The sequence below is a fragment of the Manis javanica genome, chromosome 8 (genome assembly GCF_040802235.1).
Source record: "Manis javanica isolate MJ-LG chromosome 8, MJ_LKY, whole genome shotgun sequence".
Lineage (NCBI taxonomy): Eukaryota > Metazoa > Chordata > Mammalia > Pholidota > Manidae > Manis > Manis javanica.
Genome location: NC_133163.1, coordinates 53562820 through 53587497, shown reverse-complemented (window position 1 = coordinate 53587497; position 24678 = coordinate 53562820). Strand labels below are relative to the sequence as shown.

Here is a 24678-nt window from a genome sequence, read left to right as displayed (position 1 = left end):
CATTTTTGTCTTTCATTTGTTTTGTTTTTAATTAGAACAATTCTATTTAAGTATCAGTTAAGTAGAATGTGCTATCTTTATGTGAATTCTGTATCATGTTAAAAAGAAACTCCATAAATAATATTTTTTGAGTATTACTCAAAATTTAGTTTGAGACTCATTGAATTCGTGCTTGATATAGGTTGAGATAGAGCTATTTTTAGATAATACGGTTTTACTGTTTCCTATGTGTAATGCAGAAGTATGGATATGGAGAGTTGTACCTGCAGCTCATTTTATTAGGGGTCCTTTTTCCTTGTCCTGGGCCCTCATGTGAAGGGGTATAGGAGTGTTGCAAAATATCCAATATTAATTATATTAATCATTAATCTTAAAAGAAGTGGGTGTTTAATTCAAACTGCAAAGTCTAGAATGATGCTTTGGTGCCACTGAGAAAATGTTTTAGGATTTAAAAGGATAGTTGAATTTATAAAATTTCCCCCAAATTAGCCTTATTCTTTTATGAATAAACTTAATTTAAAAGTTATGAGACTTCCACATAAAATCTAACTTCCTTAAAATAGTTTCCTAAAACAATGGTTTTTATTTCAAATCTAACTTCATATTAGTTTTATTTTTTACTATTTTTATGTTGTGATTGATCTTAATCTGGCAAATACACGTGTGGTTATAGAGGTAAGGTTAAACTGGCAGAAGCAATGGCGAGTGGACGCTCTTCTTCCATTTGTCCTTAAATTAGCCCTCTGAGCATTCTGATTTGCCTCTGTTTTAGGCCTTGACATTGTAGCTTTATATATATAGGAGAAATCCTAAGGTTTTTTGATTGGTGTAGAGTATAAACCTAAATCATTTGCTCTTCAGATAATATGACTAATGATAGTTCCATCCCCTAGACCCATCAATACACTTGATAAGAAATAATAATAATCAACCATGTATAATAGCTTGTTTAACATAATCTCTGTTTTTTTTGTATTGATATATGAAATTAAATAACTTTTTTTTTTTAAGGTTGTAAGAGAACTAGTCAAATACACAAATCACTTTAGAATCTTGGCTCTTAGTGCCACACCAGGTAGTGATATAAAGGTAAGTTAAATGTTTTTCCATTCACTAACATTTAAGAGAATGAGAGCTTTTGTATTGGACCACATCAGTTTACTATTCTAGTATTTACTTTGACATTAGGACTTTAACATTTCCTTTAACATGTCAGCCTTTTGTTCTATATTTGTAGAAGTTTTGCTGCATTAGTGATTTTCAGACTTTGGTGTGCATAAGAATCACTTAAAGATGTTTGTTAAAAGAACTCAGTTTTGAAATAGTAAAAGTGTTTTTTAAATTATTAATGTTTTCAGTTCTGTTTTTTTGAAATAACTTTAGACTTCCAGAATTTGCAAAAATTGAAGGCTCTGTATATCTTTTGCTCACTTTCCCTTATGTTAACATATGTAACCATAGTAAAATAATCAAAACCAGGAAATCCACCTTGGTAAAATACCAGTAACAATCTGCAGACTTTATTTTAATTTTTCCAGTTTTCCCACCACTGTCTTTTCCTGTTCCACAGTCCAGTCCAGAATCCCACATTGCCTTTAGCCCCTTCCAATCTGTGACAGTTCCTTAGTCTTGCCTTCCATGACCTTATTTTATATAATATCCCTCAATTTGGGTTTGTTTGATGTCTTCTCACGATTGGAGTAAGGTTATGCATTTTTGGCAAGAATACCGCAGAAGTGATGCTTTCTCAGTGCATTTTATCACAGAATATGTGAGGTTCATTTGTCTTCTCACTGGTGCTGTTAATCTTGACATGGTTAAGGTGATGTCTTCTGGGTTTCTCCATCTTAAAATTACTCTCTCCCCCTTGCAATTAATAAGTATCTTGTGGAGGAGATACTCTGAGATTATGTAAATTTTAAATTTACATTTAGCTAAAACTCTGTTTTAGCACGTAATGATGGCTTTTGACTTTAACAGTTATTTTTGTTATTTGCCTAATCATGGTTTCTGCTTTCTCTCATTTCTTTTACATTTGTTAATTTGAATTCTTCTGTAATGAAGAGCTGTCCCTTCTCTCCATTATTTTACTTACTCAGTTATTTTGTATCATTTATATCAATATGGACTAGTGGACAGTTACTTTTTTCAATGGGCTGCATTCCAGTGCTATCATTATTAATTTTGTTGCTCAGATTGTTACAATTTTGGCAACTGGGAGCACCTTGAAGATGAATACTGTATCCTTTGGACATGCACTTTTTTAAAATAAAACACTTCTAATTTTCTGGCATCACAGATATTTTATGCACATTTAGTATTGTTCATGTCGCAGCCTTGGAATCAACCTTTTATCTAGGGAGTTCTGGTTTCCTTTATTGAAAGATGGTAAAAATGCAGATTTTGAGCCCTATCCCACGGCATCCTGATTTTTGTAGCTCTGCATGGTCTGCTGTGTTAGATTTTAGAGACTTTCTAAGATAGCTTTCAATTCTGCCAAGCTGTAAATCTTTTTTCCTTCTGTCTGTAGCCTTGATCAATTTAAAAAATTTCTCTTTTTTCTCTGATCCTACCCTAACCTGTTTAAACATGCATGGTTGTTTTAGCCAACTTTTTAAGTCTGCTTAATGTTGTGCCTTCAGAAAGTTCTACTCTAATTAACCTGTCAAAAGTTAGCTCCCCCTTTATTGTGATTTTCATCTTAATATTTATTATAATCTGTCATTCTTTTGCTTATTTTTTTCCTTTTTGCCCCAATAGAATAGTAGCTACATGAATGTAGATATTATGTCTATCTTGATCGTAGCTCTATCACCAACTAACTCAATGCCTGGCATGAGGGAGTTACTCAAACATTTGTTGAGTGAATGAATGAATAATTCAAAATATTCAAGTCTTACTCAGTTTTATAGAATGGTCATAATTTGGTTCTAGACTTTGAATGTATGTGAACCTTCAGTAACTATAGTGTACTGTATTAGGCACTGTACCAGGTGTTGGGAATACAAAGGTTTTACATACATACAAAGATTTAGATGTGATTCTTGCCCTAGAGTATTTTCTGTTTAAAACTAAGTCCAGATGCTTTTCTAGTTTTAAAAAAAGCTCTCAAATTCTAGATTCTTTCAGGGTTCCCTCTTTATTCTTTTATTAGTAATTCCTTCCTCCGGCCCTCCCTCCCTGCATTCTTCCCTTCTTCACACCATTAGTACTGTAGTCTATTGGTACAGTACTTGCTTATATCAACAGGTGGTATGTTTTTGTTACAGTTCTCCATTTTTACAATTAGGTTCTGGGTGTATGAACTTTAACACCCAAAATATATTTATATCATATTGATTTAAATGGAAAATATTCTACTAATTTATCAATAATTAATTTAGTATATAGTATAGACCTTATATCTTAATTTATTAACAAGCCAATTTGTAAAGTATGTCCTTGAAGAGTAACAAGACTTTTCTTTTTTTCCCCACATAAAATCAGTGGGAAAAAGTATTTGCCAGGGAATGAAGAAATCTTGGTTGTAGTTCTGACTCTAAAGTTAATTATGCTATATGATGTTTTGGGGATTTAGTTTCCAAATAAAGCTTCTGTTTGTCTGAGTCTTCATAAAATGTTGATGGAAGAAATATATCCCTGCCACTGGAAAGTACAAAATACAGTTGAGGAACTTGTTGGACATTTACTAATATTATTTATTGGATGCTTGACTTGAAGGGCTGTGTGGAGTAAAGATATTTTAAAAGGCTTATCCCCCTATCATGCTTCTGCTGATGTATCTAGCTTTTGAAAAAATATTTAATGATATGAATGAATTCTAATGTTTAAAAATTTTACCACAGGTTTATTTCTGTTAGTGACTTAAACTAAAAAAATTCAACATGCAGTGTATTTATAATCATATTTAACTGATTTTGTGTAGGCTGTGCAACAGGTTATTACTAATCTACTAATTGGGCAGATAGAACTTCGTTCTGAAGATTCTCCAGATATTTTGCCATACTCTCATGAAAGACGAGTTGAAAAGGTAGTTGTTACCCTTGGTGAAGAACTTGGAGGCATCCAAAAGGCATATATCCAGGTAAGCTATTTTTACAACAATTCAGGGTTTCAATCAATGAACTTATAATGTAATTATTTTTTTTAATAGAATTTGGCTGTGAGCATGTAGTTATATCATTTTAAATCGCTAATATGTTGAAAAATCCTTTGAAATTAATGTTTTTGGAAAGAGCATTATGTTTTATATATTTTAGCCAACTGTTAATTAAACAGGAAACACAAAATGACCGACCATTTCTAAAGGCAAAAATAGCCTTATATAGTTCTGTATTCTTTTAAGTAAACCTTTTAATTGCAGTATAAAGCACACACACACACATAAACAGCAGAGTGCACAAAAATGTAAGTGTATGGCTCAGTGAATTTTCACATATTGAATATACCCATAACATGTATCCAGATTCAACCAGAAGTTTCTTTGTTGAAATCTATTGTAAATATTTTCCTCCTGGATACCTTAGGTAGTAGTGGTACTCAACTGGAGGTGATTTTGCCCAACTAGCAACATTTGGCAATGTCTTGGCATTTTTGGTCATCAGCACTGCAGGGGATAGATTTATTACTGAAATCTAGTAGAAAGGCTAAGAATGCTCCTTAACATCCTGCATTCAACAAGCAGCCCCCTCAAAACACAGAATTATCTGGCCCAATATCAGAATTGTAGTAGTTGAGAAATTACTTAGATACTTATCACTTTCAGTGGGAGGAATTTGAGGTAACATCATTTTTCTATAGTTTATAATTAGTGTCATGCTAGGAGAACACCTTTTTTTTTATCTTCTTTGTTGTGGGTTAAAGATGACTACAAATTCTTTACCATTCCTTCCTTGGAGAGGTAGTATATGTGTCCCTTTACCTCAAATTTAGTTTGGCCTTATGACTGACTTTGAATGATATGAATGTGATGAACCCCAAGTTTGCCATGAGGAACCTCAAGTTTGCCAAGTTGAGGAGCAAGGAGAAATCAGGACATAGATAAAATTGAGGGTTCAGACATACAGCCCCAGTCAAACTATTTTACCTCTTTTTACTTATGTCAGTTGTCTGAGGCTCCAGACATCAAGAGGCAGAGATAAGCTGACCCTGTGGTACCCTGACAGAATTCTTTTTTTTTTTTATAGGTATCATTAATATACACTCTTATGCAGGTTTCACATGAAAAACATTGTGGTTACTACATTCACCCATATTATCAAGTCCCTCCATACCCCATTGAAGTCACTGTCCATCATTGTAGTAAGATGCCACAGAGTCACTACTTGTCTTCTTGTGCTACACTGTCTTCCCTGTGACCCCCACACCATGTGTACCTGTCATAATACCCCTCAATTCCCTTCTCCCCCCCTCCAAACCGACCCTCCCCTATCCCTCCCCTTTGGTAACCACTAGACCCTTTTTAGAGTCTGAGTCTGCTACTGTTTTGTCCCTTCAGTTTTGCTTCGTTTTAAACTCCACAAATGAGGGGAATCATTTGGTGTTTGTTTTTCTCTGCCTGGCTTATTTCACTGAGCATAATACCCTCTAGCTCCATCTATGTTGTTGAAAATGGTAGGATTTGTTTTCTTCTCACCGATGAATAGTATTTCATTGTGTGTATGCACCACATCTTCTTTATCCATTCATCTACTGATGGACACTTAGGTTGCTTCCATATCTTGGCTATTGTAAATAATGCTGCAATAAACATAGGGGTGCATATGTCTCTTTGAATCTGAGATCTTGCTTTCTTTGGGTAAAATCATTGAAGTGGAATTCCTGGGTCAACTGGTATTTCTATTTATAGTTTTTTTGAGGAAACTCCATATTGCTTCCCACAATGGTCGAACTAATTTACATTCCCACCAGCAGTGTAGGAGGGTTCCTGTTTCTCTGCATCCTTGCCAGCATTTGTTGCTCCTAGTCTTTTTGATGTTGGCCATACTAACTGGAGTGAGGTGATAGCTCATTGTGGTTTTAATTTGCATTTCCCTGATAATTAGCGATGTGGAGCATCATTTGATGTGTCTGTTGGCCATCTGAATTTCTTCTTTGGAAAAGTGTCTGTTCATATCCTCCACCCATTTTTTAATCAGGTTATTTGCTTTTTGGGTGTTGAGGCATGTGACTTCTTTATATATTTGGATATTAACCCCTTGTCAGATATGTCATTTACAAATATATTCTCCCATACTGTAGGATGCCTTTTTGTTCTACTGATGGTGTCATTTGCTGTATGGATGCATTTAGTTTGATGTAGTCCCATTTGTTCATTTATGCTTTTGTTTCCCTTGCCTGAGGAGATGTGTTCAAGAAAAGTTGCTTATGTTTATATTCACGAGATTTTTGCCTATGTTGTCTTCTAAGAGTTTTATGGATTCATGACTTATATTCAGGTCTGTGATCCATTTTGTGTTTACTTTTGTGTATGGAGTTAGATAATTAGTTTCTTTCTCTTACATGTAGCTGTCCAGTATTGCCAAGACCAGTTGTTGAAGAGGCTGTAATCTCCTCATTGTATATCCATGGCTCCTTTATCATATATTAATTAACCATATATGCTTGGGTTTATATCTGGGCTCTCTGTTCTGTTCCATTGATCTATGGGTCTGTTCTTGCGCCAGTACCAAATTGTCTTGATTACTATGGCTGGTAGTAGAGCTTGAAGTTGGGGAATATAATCCCCGTGGCTTTATTCTTCCTTCTCAAGATTGCTTTGGCTCTTCAGGGTCTTTTGTATTTCCATATTAATTTTAGAACTATTTGTTCCAGTTTGTTGAAGAATACTGTTGGTATTTTGATAGGGATTTCATTGAATCTGTAGATTGCTTTAGGCAGGATGGCCATTTTGACAATATCAATTCTTTCCCAGGAGTATGAGATGAATTTCCATTTATTAGTGTCTCTTTAATTTCTCTTAAGAGTGTCTTGTAGTTTTCAGGGTATATGTCTTTCACTTCCTTGGTTAGGTTTATTCCTAGGTATTTTATTCTTTTTGATGCAATTGTGAATGGAATTGTTTTCCTGATTTCTCTTTCCATCGTTAGTGTATAGGAAAGCAACAGATTTCTGTGTACTAATTTTGTATCCTGAAACTTTGCTGAATTCAGATATTCTAGTAGTTTGGGATGGATTCTTTAGGGTTTTTTATGTACAATATCATGTCATCTGCAAACTGTGACAGTTTTAACTTGTTCCTTACTGATCTGGATGCCTTTTATTTCTTTGTTTTGTCTGATTGCCATGGCTAGGATCTCCAGTGCTATGTGTTGAATAAAAGTGGTGAGAGTGGGCATCCTTGTCTTGTTCCCGATCTTAGAGGAAAAGCTTTCAGCTTCTCGCTGTTAAGTATGATGTTGGATGTGGGTTTGTCATATATGGCCTTATTATGTTGAGGTACTTGCCCTCTATACCCATTTTGTTGACAGTTTTTATCATGAATGGATGGTGAATTTTGTCAAATGCTTTCTCAGTGTCTATGGAGATGATCATGTGGTTTTTGTCCTTTTTGTTGATGGATTTTCTACTATTGTACCATCCTTGCATCCCTGGAATAAATCCTACTTGATCATGATGGATGATCTTTTTGATGTATTTTTGAATTCGGTTTGCTAATATTTTGTTGAATATTTTTGCATCTATGTTCATCAGGGATATTGATCTGTAGTTTCTTTTTCTGTGGTGTCTTTGTTTTTGATATTAGAGTGATGCTGGCCTCATAGACTGAGTTTGGAAGTATTCCCTTCTCTTTTACTTTTTGGAAAACCTTAGGAGGATGGCTATTATGTCTTCACTATATGTTTGCTAAAATTCAGCTGTGAAGCCATCTGTTCCAGGGGTTGTGTTCTTAGGTAGTTTTTTGATTACCAATTCAATTTCGTTGTTGGTAATTGGTCTGTTCAGATTTTGTTTCTTCCTGGATTAGCCTTGGAAGGTTGTATTTTTCTAGAAAGTTGTCCATTTCATCCAGGTTATCCAATTTGTTAGTATATAGCTTTTCATTGTATTCTCTAATAACTCTTTGCATTTCTGTTGTGTCCATAGTGATTTTCCTTTCTCATTTCTGTTTCTGTTTATGTGTGCTGACTCTCTTTTTTGCTTGTTAAGTCTGACTAGGGGTGTTTATTTTCTTGAAGAACCAGCTCTTGCTTTCATTGATTCTTTCTATTGTTTTATTCTTCTCAATTTTATTCATTTTTGCTCTAATCTTTATTATGTCCCTCCTTCTACTGACTTTGGTTTTCATTTTTTCTTCTCTTTCTAGTTTCATTAATTGTTAGTTTAGCTGTTCATATGGGATTGTTCTTCTTTCCTGAGGTAGGCCTGTATTGCAATATACTTCCCTCTTAGCATTGCCTTGGATAAATTTGACGTATATTGCGGTGTTGTTACTGTTTTTATTTGTCTCCATAATTGCTTGATCTCTGTTTTTATTTAATCATTTATCCATTGATTATTTAGGTACATGCTGTTAAGCCTTCATGTGTTTGTGGAGTTTTTTGTTTTCTTTGTGTAATTTATTTCTAGTTTCATATCTTTGTGTCTGAGAAGCTGATTGATACAATATCAATCTTTTTGAATTTATTGAGGCTCTTTCTGTGTCCTAGTATATGATCTATTCTTGAAAATATTCCATGTGCACTTTACAAGAATGTGTGTCCTATTGCTTTGGCTAGAATGTTCTGCAGATTTCTGTTAGGTCCATCTGTTCTAATGTGTTGTTCAGTGCCTCTGTGTCCTTACTTATTTTCTGTCTGGTTGATCTGTCCTTTGGAGTGAGTGGTGTGTTGAAGTCTCCTAAAATGAATGCATTGCATTCTGTTTTCCCCTTTAATTCTGTTAGTATTTGTTTCACATATGTAGGGGTTCTCCTATGTTGGGCACATAGATATTTATAATGATTATATCCTCTGGCTGGACTGACCCCTTTATTATTATATAGTGTTCTTCTTTCTCCTTTGTTACTTTCTTTGTTTTGAATTCTGTTTTATCTGGTACAAGTACTGTAACTCCTGCTTTTTTCTCCATTATTTGCATGAACTATCTTTTCCATCCCTTTACTTTTAGTCTGTGTGTGTCTTTGGGCTTGAAGTGAGTCTCTTGTAGGCAGCATATAGACTAATCTTATTTTTTTATCCATTCAGTGAGTCTGTGTCTTTTGATGGTGCATTTAGACAATTTACATTTGGGTGATTATGGATAGGTATGTCCTTATTACCATTGTAGGCTTTAGATTCGTAGGAAAGATTCAAGGGTGACTTCCTTACTGTGTAGCAGTCTAACTTAACTGACTTAGTGTGCTGTTACAAACACAGTTAAAATGATCTTTTTCTTTTTTGTTCCTCCTCCATTCTTTATATATTAGGTATCATAATCTGTATTCGTCTATCCCTTGACTGATTTGTGGGGTAGTTGATTTGATTTTGCATCTGCTTAGTAATTAATTGGTCTCCTTTCTTTACTGTGGTTTTATTTCCTTTGGTCACAGCTATTTAGCCTTAGGAACACTCCCATCTGTAGCAGTTCCTGCAAAGCACACTGTAGAGATGGTTTGTGGGAGATAAATTCTCTTAGCTATTGTTTATGTGGAAATTGTTTAATCCCTCCTTCAAATTTAAATGATAATCTTGCCGGGTAGAATATCCTTGGTTCGAGGCCTTTCTGCTTCACTGCATTAAATATATCATGCCACTCCCTTCTGGCCTGTAAGGTTTCTTTTGAGAAGTCTGATGATAGCCTGATGGGTTTTCCTTTGTCTGTGATCTTTTTTCTCTGGCTGCATTTTTGTGTTCAGTTTCACTTGGCCCTCTTTCTGGTTTTTATGAGATTTTGGTTTGAACCAGTTTCTTTTGACTTTTCCTATTTGTTGGTGGTGCCCTCTAGTGCCAGAAGCTCTCCTCTATGGAGGTACTCAGTCTGTGGGGCAATGGGGGGGGGCATAGGTGCAGGCGCTGGTGCCTGTTGGGAGGAGAGAGCTCTTTTCTGCTTCCTGGCTGCAGTGCGTGCCTCCACTGCCAGGGCCAGTGGGCCAAGCAGGAAGGGAGAATCCTCTATGCTTTGCACTTGTAGCTGTCATAGGTGGGGTCGCTCTTTAGCTTGCCTAGTTCAAGGTGGAGGTTGCCATTTTTTGAGCTGGTGCCAGCTGGGAGCAATGTGCAGCAGGCTGGGGGGCCTCACATCTACATAGCCAGCCTGGGGGCTGGAGTGCCTGAATCTCCTGAAAGGACCCAACCTGCTGGGCAGAGTGCCCCCGGACAATTTTGTTCACTTGTCCTTTCTCCTGAGCATCGAGCTCTGTGCAGTCCTTGCCCTGTTATAGCCCTCTTGCTGTTAGGAAATCTTTTAGACTTCCCGTGTTTCTTTTGTCCCAGAGAGGCCAGTTGTGGATATGTGTTTTCCAAAAGTGACTGGAATCTCAGTTTCTCCAAGTATTCCTCCTGTCTTAGCTTTTTAGCGCCACTAATCTCCAGAGCACCATGTAATGTAGGTTCGTGCTCCCAGAGCAGATCTACAAGACTGGGTGTTCAGCAGTCCTAGGCCTCCACCTGTTCCATTTTTCTTCCTCCCTCTGGTGAGGTGTGGTGGGGGATGATGGGCTTGGGTCCTGCTGAATCACGACTTTGGCACTTTACCCTTTTCCTTGAGGTCTTCTGTTTTCCCCAGGTGTGGGGCAGTCTGCCACAGCCTTCTTTCCTGTTGCTCTTTCAGGATTATTTGTATTAACTATATTTTCATAGTATATGTGATTTTGGGAGGAGGCGTCTGTCACCTCTCATGCACCATCTTCAGGCCTCTCCCAGAATTTGTTTTTATTTTTAACATTTTATTTTGCAAAAATTTTAGACTCAGGAAATTTTCAGAAAGTAATACAGAGGTTGCAGTGGAACCATCTTTAAGACTATTCATATATTCTGTTTCTGAATATATTTTGCCCATTAATTTTAGCATACAATGATGGTTCTCACCTGCAACAGTTATTTCTTTTTTTAGTTTTTTTTATTGAAGTATACTTGATATACAATATTATACTGGTTTCAAGTATATAACACAGTGGCTCAATAGTTACACATATTATTACATCCTTACACCAACTAGTGTAGTTACTATCTGTCAAATAAAAAGATATTATAGAACCATTGGCTATATTCTCCATGCTGTACTACCCTCCCCATGATCAACTTATATTATGATTGAGATTTTTGTGCCCCTTTATCCCCCTCACCTTCCCCACCCACTCATTCCAAACCCTATTCCATGGTAACCACCAGTCATTTTTCATTGTCTATGAGCCTAGCTGTAACAGTTACTTCCTTGATGTTTGTCCAATTATTGTTTCTTTCATTTCTTTTACATTTATTAATTTGAATTCTATAATGAAAAGCTGTTTCTTTTCCCCATTTTCTTATTAATTCAGTTCTTTATATCATTATAGACTAGTGGATATTTGTTTTCTTCTGTGAGCTACAATCCAGTAGTATCATTCTCTTGTTGCTGAAATTGTTTCAACTTGGCCAGTGGGAGCTCCTTTAAGATGGCTCCTGTGTCCTTTTGACATGCACCTTTTTTTCTTTTTTTGGAGTTCTACTTACCTTTCCAGCGTCACAGGATCTTTTATGCTCATTTAATGTCAACACCAGCCATGGAATCAACCAGTTCTCCAAATAATTATTGTTCCTTTTATGGAAGAAAGGCATTTAGGAACTAAGATCTGTACACTAGGTGTGCTCATTGTCACTGTGTTGTCATTGCTACTAAGACCTTCTCAGTGACCTAGTTGAATTCTTACATATAGAATCAGAATCAGAAGCAAATAAAATTATTGTTACTTTAATTAATGATGTTTAAAAGTAGTTTGTTGTGCAGGAAGAGATAACCAACATATTCATCTATCATTTAACCTTTAGTAAGTCTTTCTTAAGAGGAGTCTTATAGGATTATGATTTTAGTTTTTAAATTATTTATAACAGAATTCTAAGCATTATTAGTTTAAGATATGGCAAAGTCCAGTAATCATATCTTTAATACTAGTATATTTTGTTAGAAAATAATTTCATTTTTAAGAATCTAAAAATTTTTAATTGATTTTTTAAAGTGCTTCTTTAGGCAGTATGATCAGCGATGCTGGAAGGAACAAAAAATAAAGACATACTAAAATAGCCCTATTTTAGGAAAGAAAAGCTAGGCAAAAATTTAAATGGCTAATTTTATATTCTTTAGTAGGGCTTTACCTGAAGGTCTGTTTTCCTTCACTGTGTCATCAAGCTCATTCCTGCATCAGGACATTTTGTGTGCTATTTCCTTTGCCTGGAATTCTCTGTCCCAGAACCACTCATGTTAGATAATGCCTCATCATTCAGATGTCAGCTCAAATATTACCTCTTTAAAGAAATTGTCTTTGTTCACTTTATTTAGTAGTGACCCTTTTTTCCTCTAAGGCTCTACAGCATTACTGTGTTTTAGGCATTTAAATACATTTATCTTGTTTAAATTCTCTTTCCTTATTTACTTCTTTGTTTCTCTCTGTTGTATGAAAACTTTATGAAAGAGTGACTTCATCTGTCTCTGCCACAATATCCCCTGCATTTAGAACAATGCTTGATATATAACAGATGCTTAATAAATATTTCTTGAAAGAATGAATCAACAAATGAAACTAAATGTTCTCAAGGCATTTTCATTTAGTCAGCAGTCTACAAATATTTATCTATGTATAAGACTTTGTTCTAAGCACAGAAGAGGCAACAGTGAAGAAATCAAAAGCCCTCCATTCATTGTGGTTAGGTTGTAGTGTGTGTAGGTTGGAGAGGGAGGGGAATTAAGAAACAGATAAACTGTCCTTAAATTATAGTTGGTTCTATAATTGCTTGTGCTTACTCTGATGGATGTTATTTGCATATAAATGTCAAGTACTTATAAATTTTGTTATCTCTGTTGTGTTTACTTAAAAATTTACTTTAACACATTTAATATGTAACTCCTGCTTAACAGGATAAAATGATTGTGTTTGAAAAAGGTCTTTAAATAAGCTTAAACTAAATTTCTTTGAAATTTGCAGATTTTGGAAGCACTTGCCAGTTCTTTGATTCAGAGGAATATTTTGATGAGAAGGGATATCCCCAATCTAACTAAATACCAGATAATTCTGGCAAGAGATCAATTTAGGAAAAATCCATCTCCCAACATTGTGGTAGGTATTTTTTAATTAATTTTGAAGATAGAGATTAAGTATTTACTCAAAACCAGGATGAAATGTAAATAATAATTTGTATTTTGGTATATATTAGCTTATCAAGTGTTCAGATATGATTTTTTTTAATGTGTATATTTTTATTCAAACAATATGAGACAAAGACAGAAATATTAATGAAATGGAAAAATACTGTATTAACAGTCATTTATTCTAGTATACTTATATTTGTTAGAATACAGTCAATTGTATGGTATAAATTAGGTTTTCATCTCTGTAATGCTTTGCTGCTGTTTAAAAATGGGACCATGTGTTGAGCACCATTAATTAGAATAGTATTAATTTATTAATGTTGAACTATCAGTGTGAGAAATTGTGGTCAGACACACATATTTATGACTACTTGGTGTGAGTCACCTGTTACATGGAGGTTCTCTGTCATATTTACTTCTTTCTCAGAATATTCCCCCTGGATCAGTACTTTTCTAAGCTGTGGAGGAGGCTCTTATTTCTTTGAAAATACATAGCTCCATAGTTTGATCTGAACCCAAATTCTATGGGATTTTGATAGCACCTAGATATGTGTAGTGCGCTAGTTATAAGAAAGGATTTTTTCATTGGAGTATAGCTGATACACAACATTATACTGTTTTCAGATGTACAACATAGTAACTTGATAATCATATACATACTAAAATGTTCACCACAGTAAGTGTACCTACCGCATTACCATACCAAGATAGTACAATAATACTGGTTATAGTCTCCATGTTGTGCTTCCATTCCTATTCCTGTGACTAACTTATCAGATATGATTTTTATATTTTGTAAAAGCATGAAAAACTGTAGCAAGAATACACTTTCATGATGGCAGAACTGCTGTGCAGGAGATGACTGCCCAATTTGGACTGCTATATGGGAAGGAAATATCTTTTCTCCATATTGAATACAGTATTTTTTTTTTTTCACAAAAAGATGTACATTTACTAGTAAGTAATACAGAATTTAAAAATCCCCATGAATTTTTAACATCATTTTGAACTTTGAATATAGGAAAAAACCCTCCAAGGGATGTAAGCAAGAAGGACAGCAGCTCATCCTATCCACAGACTTCTGGTAGACCCGCCCATGGTCATTCACAAGTGTGCCTTCTGTGGCCTCTCCTTGCCAATAAGGGCCATGGGGTGAATTACAAGAAAGATACTACCCCTTCCATTCCCTTTGCTAACTGTTTTCTGAACCACATTTTGAAACTGAAGTATCTGTCTTAAGACACTAGCAACTTCCTGTTCATCAAATCTAGAGGCCTTTATTTGTTCTGCACATTCCTCTTCAACCTTTATGTAGCCCTTGACCCTTGACTGTCTTGGCTCCTGATTTCCCTCCTTTCTTCTCTGACCACTCCTTCTGTTGTGCCTTCTTGTCTAAGACTCTAATCCCATTTCCTTCTGATGTTTGTTTTTAATTTGGAAGTTACATCTGTTTACTATTGCCTCAATAGAGATTAAGACTCAGGAACTACAAAAATGCATGCATGTTAATATGTAAAATTCTTAAATTGGGCTTACGTTTCTTAACATTGTATCGTGATTATTTTCCTGTGTTTTGAAATATCCCTTGTGGACATGAACATAAAGGTCATTAAGGTTCCTTACAGTTTTTTAGTTACGTTTTTATAATGAACTTAGTGTCTATTTTACTTGATTATATCCCTGATTATTTCCTTAGGAAAGATCCTTGGATTGGAATTAAATAAGTCAAAAGGAATGAATGTCTAGCCCTCCAGATTGTCTGTAGGCTCTTGATTCCCTCTCAGTGGTACCTCTTCACTCAATCTTCTTCATCTTTATTCCATTGCAACAGATCCTGGCAGGTTTCCTTGTTTTCACTTTCATTTAACTTTCATTAAGCTCTGCATTAACCACCTTGGAAACTAGGGCACCCCTGTGTCCATACCTTTTAGGAACTCCCAGTACATGCCTCAGCCAGCCTCTGTACCTTCTTCCTGGATTCTCTGACTTACGGGGGGCTGGGAGGGTTGGGGGACTGCAGTTTCGTGCATGCTGGGGCCCTGCAGACCTCATTGTGCTACCTTATGTCTTCCATCAGACTTTGGTGTTGCTCAGCATCTTTGACTCAGACCGGCTTTGTTCCTTTCGTTTTCCAGTTGTTCCAGACTTTGGTATTCTTGACTCAATTTCCAATCCCCTTACTCTCAGCCTATGACCACCTACTTTGGAAAAACAAAACAAAACAATAAGACACAAAAAAGTGACCCCAGTTGGGGAGATACTATAATGTGCTCTTCTCTCCACCTGGTCCCTGACCTTCCTTCAGTAGTACTGGTCCTTCCTCCATATGGCTTCAGAAGTGGGTCCCTGCATCCATACCCCTTCTCCAAGGATACCAGCTACTTTGCACAAAGTCCTGTTCTTTTAAACCTGTGGTTCTCAACTAGGGGCAACTTTGCCTGAGGGGACACTCAGGGATATGGCAGCAGATATTTCTGATTATTGCATCTGGGGAAAGCTTCTGGCCAGTAGGTAGAGGCTGGGATAACCACCCTGCAATGCACAAAACAACTGCCCAGCACAAAGAATGACCTGCCCCAGAGGTCAGTAAAGCCCAGGTTTAGAAAGCGTGTTTTAGACTTACTCTCAGACCCTGCCAAACTCCACCCGGTATCCAGTGTTTGCATCCTCTCCTTTCTTCCTTGCAGCTGCTCCATGGAACAGCAGTTTCTCTTTTTTGGGATACTGGAGAGATTTGGTAATTTCAGGCTATCCTCAGTAGTGGGAGCAGAATAGTAACACTGGATTAGGACTGAATGTTGGGTCGAATCTACTTCATTTATTCCTGGATCTTGGTACTGCTCTGCTTGGGCGTTAATTTCCTCCTCTGGATGGCAGGACCTGAACTAAGGCTTCTAATGTTTCCTCCATTGTTCCCATTTCCTAATTTAGTGCTGAAGTTGTTCTTGACTAGGTTTGGTTGTATTTTAGTGGAGGTTGGACAGGCTCTGATTTCCATGGACTGGGGAGAAAGACGTGCATGTAGACCACTTGGTCATCCTCTGTTTGGCGGCAGAATTATGAGTTGGAAAGGTCATTCGTAGGCATTTTATTTTTCCTTCCTTCAGAATAAGGTTTTTCTCTGTTTTCAAAGCTGAATATCAGGAGTCAGGGACAGAGCAAACATACTAAAAAGAAGAGTTTGACTAGGGGAGAATAGTTAGCAATCAGAAATCTGAATTTTTTAATTTTTTTAAAAACAGGGCTTTATTGGAAGGAAACAATCCAAGGGAAAAAATACACCTGAGCCTTGTGAAGATCTAGAATCCATCACTCCAAAGCTTTCTAGAATAGAGCTCTGTTTCTTTTTTTTTTTTTTTTAGAGGGCATCTCTCATATTTATTGATCAAATGGTTGTTAACAACAATAAAATTCTGTATAGGGGACTCAATGCACAATCATTAATCAACCCCAAGCCTAATTCTCGTCAGTCTCCAATCTTCTGAAGCATAACGAACAAGTTCTTACATGGTGAACAAATTCTTACATAGTGAATAAGTTCTTACATGGTGAACAGTGCAAGGGCAGTCATCACAGAAACTTTCGGTTTTGATCACGCATTATGAACTATAAACAATCAGGTCAAACATGAATATTCATTTGATTTTTATACTTGATTTATATGTGAATCCCACATTTCTCCCTTATTATTATTATTATTATTATTATTTTTAATAAAATGCTGAAGTGGTAGGTAGATGCAAGATAAAGGTAGAAAACATAGTTTAGTGCTGTAAGAGGGCAAATGTAGATGATCAGGTGTGTGCCTATAGACTAAGTATTAATCCAAGCTAGACAAGGGCAACAAAACATCCACAGATGCAGAAGATTTCTCTCAAAACAGGGGGGGTGAGGTTCTAAGCCTCATCTCTGTTGATCCCCAATTTCTCACCTGATGACCCCCCTGCGACTGTGCCTGTCTTAGGTTGTTCCTCCTTTGAGGAATCTTACTCGTCTCTGGCTAACCAGTCATCTTCCGGGGTGATACAGGGAAATGTAAAGTTGGTAAGTGAGAGAGGAGCAATATTGTTAGAAAAGGTTAGCTTTTTACTTCTTTGCAGATTTATGCCCTGTGGCTTCTATGCCCAGCATTTGCCTTGAGGTATCTTTACCACTTGGAGGAGTTATGATACTTGGTGAATTCTATATGAGGCACGAATTCTATTTAAGGGTTGTAATTAGGAAGGAAGAAGAAAAGCTATAGAGGTAGCAGACAGAAGAAAACATGGGAAGATTGATTATTTCTTTGACATATCTTCTTGTAGAGTAACTTAAGCATGTATAGGTTTTAAACTACTAAGTAAATTGCGCACACACATTAACATAATAGGAATACAGTTACATAACCAAAGCAGATCTATAATTACCAGCTATCTCCAGTGATGCCAAGAAAACCAGTTAGACACCCTAGGCATTTGTGAAAATTTGTCTATGATATAATGGATATTGTCCAACTATACTTGAACAGTCTGAGAGAAATCAGACAAATTAAAACAACCCAGTCCTGGGAACTGTTCACATCCCATGTGTTCTTTTAAAAGTAGATAGTCCGTAGTTGTAAGATTTTGGAGTGCTACAATTTGCACTTCTCCTAATTCTTGGTTGAGTTCCAACAGTATAGATCCAGTCAAATTTGTTGTTTTACTGTATGCACAGGCCAGCTTAGATATCTCCTTCTTCATTCCAATGGCAAGTCCAGAAACCAGTGGGATGAATGCAGCTACAATTGCAGCATCGCCTGGATCTTTCTTGAGGTTTTTGATGATCATCTTCTGGTATGAGTCTTCCAGAGAGTGCTGATTTTGGAAGTTCTTCTTCATATCGTATCTTAGTTCATTTTCTGGGTAGCCAAATTAGGCTTTGATCCTCTGTATAAACACAAACAGGCCCCTTGCCCACACTTTGATATGCCCTTTATACCATTGTGTAGGACTCATTGAAGGTCATCACAGAGGAACTGCTTTTTTTTTTTAAGAGAAAGGAATATTATCAGAAAAGTGTACATCCATAGCTGATCATCTGACACCCTTTAAGTGATCAACATTAAGGATATTTAAAGCATGCATTAATCATTGATTTACAGTTAGTTTTATCCTATCAGGAAGTAACCACCTTCTCTTTCTTTCTTTCTTTTTTTTGTCTTTAATCTACACTTACATGCAGAGTATTATGTTTACTAGGCTCTCCCGTATACCAGGTCCCCCCTATAAACCCCTTTATAGTCACTGTTCATCAGCATAGCAAAATGTTGTAGAATCACTACTTGTCTTCTCTGTCTTGTACAGCCCTCCCCTTTCTCCCACCGCCCCATGCATGCTAATCTTAATACGCCTCTTTTTCTTCCACCCCACCTTATCCCACTCATCCTCCCCAGTCCCTTTCCCTTTCGTACCTGTTTGTCCATTCTTAGGTTCTGTGATTCCGCTGCTGTTTTGTTCCTTCAGTTTTTCCTTTGTTCTTATACTCCACAGATGAGGGAAATCATTTGGTATTTCTCTTTCTCCGCTTGTCTTATTTCACTGAGCATAATACCCTCCAGGTCCATCCATGTTGCTGCAAATGGTAGGATTTGCCGTCTTCTTATGGCTGAGTAGTATTCCATTGTGTATATGTACCACATCTTCTTTATCCATTCATCTACCGATGGACATTTAGGTTGCTTCCAATTCTTGGCTATTGTAAATAGTGCTGTGATAAACATAGGGGTGCATCTGTCTTTTTCAAACTTGATTGCTGCGTTCTTAGGGTAAATTCCTAGGAGTGGAATTCCTGGGTCAAATGATAAGTCTGTTTTGAGTATTTTGATGAGCCTCCATACTGCTTTCCACAATGGTTCAACTAATTTACATTCCCACCAGCAGTGTAGGAAGGTTCCCCTTTCTCCACAGCCTTGCCAACATTTGTTGTTGTTTGTCTTTTGGAAGGCAGCCATATTTACTGGTGTGAGGTGATACCTCACTGTAGTTTTAATTTGCATTTCTCTGATAATTAGCAATGTGGAGCATCTTTTCATGTGTCTGTTGGCCATCTGTATTTCTTTTTTGGAGAACTGTCTGTTCAGTTCCTCTGCCTATTTTTTTAATTGGATTATTTGATTTTTGTTTGTTGAGGCATGTGAGCTCTTTATATATTTTGGACGTCAAGCCTTTATCAGATCTGTCATTTACAAATGTATTCTCCCAAACTGTATGGTTCTTTTTTGTTCTATTGATGGTGTCTTTTGCTGTACAGAAGCTTTTCAGCTTAATATAGTTCCCCTTGTTCATTTTTCCTGTTGTTTTCCTTGCCCGGGGAGATATGTTCAAGAAGAGGTCACTTATGTTTCTGTCTAAGAGGTTTTTGCCTATGTTTTCTTGCACGAGTTTAATGGTTTCATGACTTACATTCAGGTCTTTGATCCATTTTGAATTTACTTTTGTATATGGGGTTAGACAATGGTCCAGTTTCATTCTCCTACATGTAGCTGTCCAGTTTTGCACGCATCATCTGTTGAAGAGACTGTCATTTCGCCATTGTATGTCCATGGCTCCTTTATCAAATATTAATTGACCATATATGTTTGGGTTAATGTCTGGAGTCTCTAGTCTGTTCCACTAGTCTGTGGCTCTGTTCTTGTGCCAGTACCAAATTGTCTTGATTATTATGGCTGTATAGTAGAGCTTGAAGTTGGGGAGTGTGATCCCCCTACTTTATTCTTCTTTCTCAGGATTGCTTTGGCTATTCGGGGTCTTTGGTGTTTCCATATGAATTTTTGAATTATTTGTTCCAGTTCATTGAAGAATGTTGCTGGTAATTTGATAGGGATTGCATCAAATCTGTATATTGCTTTGGGCAGGATGGCCATTTCGACGATATTGATTCTTCCTAGCCACGAGCATGGGATGAGTTTCCATTTGTTAGTGTCCCCTTTAATTTCTCTTAAGAGTGACTTGTAGTTTTCAGGCTATAGGTCATTCACTTCTTTGGTTAGGTTTATTCCTAGGTATTTTATTCTTTTTGATGCAATTGTGAGTGGAATTGTTGTCCTGATTTCTCTTTCTATTGGTTCATTGTTAGTGTATAGGAAAGCTACAGATTTCTGTGTGTTAATTTTGTATCCTGCAACTTTGCTGTATTCCGATACCAGTTCTAGTAGTTTTGGAGTGGAGTCTTTAGGGTTTTTTATGTACAATATCATGTCATCTGCAAATAATGACAGTTTAACTTCTTCTTTACCAATCTGGATTCCTTGTTTTTCTTTGTTTTGTCTGATTGCCATGGCTAGGACCTCCAGTACTATGTTAAATAGCAGTGGGGAGAGTGGGTATCCCAGTCTAGTTCCCGATCTCAGAGGAAAAGCTTTCATCTTCTCGCTGTTCAGTATAATGTTGGCTGTGGGTTTATCATATATGGCCTTTATTATGTTGAGGTACTTGCCCTCTATTCCCATTTTGCTGAGAGTTTTTATCATGAATGGATGTTGAATTTTGTCAAATGCTTTTTCAGCATCTATGGAGATGATCATGTGGTTTTTGTCTTTCTTTTTGTTGATGTGGTGGATGATGTTGATGGATTTTTGAATGTTGTACCATCCTTGCATCCCTGAGATGAATCCCATTTGGTCTTGGTGTATGATCCTTTTGATATACTTTTGAATTCAGTTTGCTAATATTTTATTAAGTATTTTTGCATCTACATTCATCAGGGATATTGGTCTGTAATTTTCTTTTTTGGTGGGGGTCTTTGCTTGGTTTTGGTATTAGGGTGATGTTGGCTTCATAGAATGAGTTTGGGAGTATTCCCTCCTCTTCTATTTTTTGGAAAACTTTAAGGAGAATGTGTATTATGTCCTCTCTGCATGTCTGATAATATTCCGAGGTAAATCCATCTGTCCCGGGGGTTTTTGTTCTTGGGTAGTTTTTTGATTACCACTTCAATTTCGTTGCTTCTAATTCGTTTGTTTAGATTTTCTGTTTCTTCATTCGTCATTCTTGGAAGGTTGTATTTTTCTAGGAAGTTGTCCATTTCTTCTAGGTTTTCCAGCTTGTTAGCATATAGGTTTTCATCGTATTCTCTAATAGTTCTTTTTATTTCTGTGGGGTCCATCATGATTTTTCCTTTCTCATTTCTGATTCTGTTGATGCGTGTTGATTCTCTTTTTCTCTTTATAAGTCTGGCTAGAGGCTTATCTATTTTGTTTATTTTCTCAAAGAACCAGCTCTTGGTTTCATTGGTTTTTTTCTATTGTTTTATTCTTCTCAATCTTAGTTATTTCTTCTCTGATCTTTATTATGTCCCTCCTTCTGCTGAGTTTAGGCTTCATTTGTTCTTCTTTTTCCTATTTCGATAATTGTGACGTTAGAGTATTCATTTGGGTTTGTTCTTCCTTTTTTAAATATGCCTGCATTGCTATATGCTTTTCTCTTAAGACTGCTTTTGCTGTGTCCCACTGAAGTTGGGGCTTTTTCTTGTTGTGTTTGTCATTTGTTTCCATATATTGCTTGATCTCTAATTTGGTCATTGATCCATTGATTATTTAGGAGCATGTTGTTAAGCTCCAGTGTGTTTGTGGGCCTTTTTGCTTTCTTTGTACAATTTATTTCTAGTTTTATACCTTTGTGGCCTGAAAAGTTGGTTGGTAGAATTTAAATCTTTTTGAATTTACTGAGGCTCTTTTTGTCTCCTAGTATGTGGTCTATTCTGGAGAATGTTCCATGTGCACTTGAGAAGACTGTGTATCCTGTTGCTTTTGGGTGTAGAGTTCCATAGATGTCTATTAAGTCCATCTGTTGTAGTGTGCTGGTCAGTGCCTCTGTGTCCTTACTTATTTTCTCTCTGGTGGATCTGTCCTTTGGGGTGAATGGTGTGTTGAAGTCTCCTAAAATGAATGCATTGCATTCTATTTCCTCCTTTAGTTTTGTTAGTATTTGTTTCACATATGCTGGTGCTCCTGTGTTGGGTGCATATATATTTATAATAGTTATATCCTCTTGTTGGACTGAGCCCTTTATCATTATTTAATGTGCTTCTTTATCTCTTGTGACTTTCTTTGTTTTGAAGTCTATTTTGTCTGATACTAGTACTGTAGCACCTGCTTTTTTCTTCCTGTTGTTTGCATGAAATATCTTTTTTCCATCCCTTGCCTTTTGTCTGTGCGTGTCTTTGGGTTTGAGATCAGTCTCTTGTAAGTAGCATATAGATGGGTCTTGTTTTTTTATCCATTTTGTTACTCTATGTGTTTTGATTGGTGTTTTTAGTTCATTTACTTTTAGGGTGATCATCGATAAGTATGTACTTATTGCCATTGCAGTCTTTAGATTCATGGTTACCAAAGGTTCAAGGTTAATTTCCTTACTATCTGGGAGTCTAACTTAACTCACTTAGTATGCTGTTACGAAGACAATCTAAAGGTTCTTTTCTGTTTCTCCTCCTTTTTCTTCCTCCTCCATTCTTCATGTATTAGGTATCATATTCTGTACTTTTTGTCTATCCCTTGATTGACTTTGGGTATAGTTAATTTAATTTTGCATTAACTTCATAATTAGCTGTTCTACTTTCTTTACTATGGTTTTATTACCTCTGGTGACAGCTATTCAACCTTAGGAACACTTCCATCTATAGCAGTCTCTCCAAAATATATTGTAGAGATGGTTTGTGGGAGGTACATCCTCTCAGATTTTGCTTATCTGGAAATTGTTTAATCTCTCCTTCAAATTTAAGTGATAATCTTGCCAGATAAAGTCATCTTCGTTCCAGGCCCTTTTGCTTCATTACATTAAATACATCATGCCACTCCCTTCTGGCCTGTAACGTTTCTGCTGAGAAGTCTGATGTTAGCCTGATGGGCTTTCCTTTGTATGTGATCTTAGTTCTGTCTCTGGCTGCTTTTAACAGTCTGTCCTTATCCTTGATCTTTTCCATTTTAACTACTATGTGTCTTGGTGTTTTCTTCCTTGGGTCCCTTGTATTGGTTGATCTGTGGATCTCCATGGCCTGAGAGACTATCTCCTTCCCCAGATTAGGGAAGTTTTCAGCAAGTTCCTCCTCCAAGACACTTTCTATCCCTATCTCTCTCTCTTCTTCTTCTGGCATCCCCATAATGAGAATATTGTTCCGTTTGGATTGATCACACAGTTCTCTCAATGTTCTTTCATTCTTAGCGATCCTTTTTCTCTCTGTGCCGCAGCTTCTTTGTATTCCTCTTCTCTAGTTTCTATTTCATTTATTGTCTCCTCCACCTTATCCAATCTGCTTTTAATAACCTCCATCGTGCTCTTCAACGATTGGATCTCTGACCTGAATTCATTCCTGAGTTCTTGGATGTCTCTCTGTACCTTCATTAGCATGTTGATGATTTTTATTTTGAACTCCCTTTCAGTAGGAGTCATGAGGTCCATATCATTTAAAACTTTCTTGGGAGTTGTATTAATAATTTTACTCTGGACCAGGTTCCTTTGCTGTTTCGTATTTGTGTATTGCACTGTCTAGTGTCCAGAAGCTCTAATCTGGAGCTGCTCAGCCACTGAAGAAATGTCAGGGATTGCCGGGGAGCAGTATTGGTGCCTGGCGGGAGGAAAGAGCTGTTCCCTGCTTCCCAGTTGCTGTGCCTGTTTCCATTGCCTGAACCAGTGGGCCGAGCCCACAGATATAAGATTTTGTCCCAAAGCAGCCGGATATGGACCCATGCTTTCCACAAGTGGCTGGACTCCCAGGTCTCCCTAGGAACTCTGCCTGTCCCAGCTTTCCAACCCCATAATGAGAAGAGTATGATGAAAGCACCATGAAATGTAGGTTTGTGCTCCCAGCGCAGATCCCTGGAGCTAGGTATTCAGCAGTCCCAAGCCTTCCACTCCCTCCCTGCTCCGTTTCTCTTCCTCCCTCTAGTGAGCTGAGATGGGGAAAGGGCTGTGGTCCCGCTGAGCCACAGCTCTGGTAGGTTACGCCATTTGGTGAGGTCTGCTCTTTTCTCCAGGTGTGTGCAGTCTGGCACCATCCTCTTTCCTGTTGCTCTCTCAGGATTAGTTGTGCCAACTATATTTTCTAGTTGTATCCAATTTTAGGAGGAAGCCTCTGTTTCTCCTCTCACACTGCCATCTTTAATCCTCCGTGAACACAGTATTTTGAGTCCTTTTGTTAGAGCAGCTTAACTTGTACTCAGTTAATAGAATACTCAAATGCTATTACTAATGGAAATAATCTTTACAAATATTTAGTGTACTTGGCATAGTGCAATACAAATATCTTGAAAGTTAGAAAAAAGAATACACTTTAATGATTTGAATCAAGTTTATCTTCTAACTTTTAATAAAAAATTGATATTTTAGTTCATTTTGTGTTATAAGTCAAAGTGCCCTGTGAAGGTGTGACATTTAGACCCTGAGCATTTAGTCTTAACTTGAT

The 24678-nt window shown here is 36.8% G+C and overlaps 1 protein-coding gene across 1 annotated transcript in view; it reads left to right on the top strand.

Annotated features, from left to right (window-relative positions):
* FANCM (FA complementation group M) overlaps positions 1-24678 on the top strand; it is an 81470-nt gene that overhangs the window by 2922 nt on the left and 53870 nt on the right. The window contains 3 exon segments of the mRNA XM_037016522.2: positions 1012-1089; positions 3926-4084; positions 13097-13228. Of these exon segments, the coding sequence (XP_036872417.2) occupies positions 1012-1089; positions 3926-4084; positions 13097-13228 (369 nt within the window).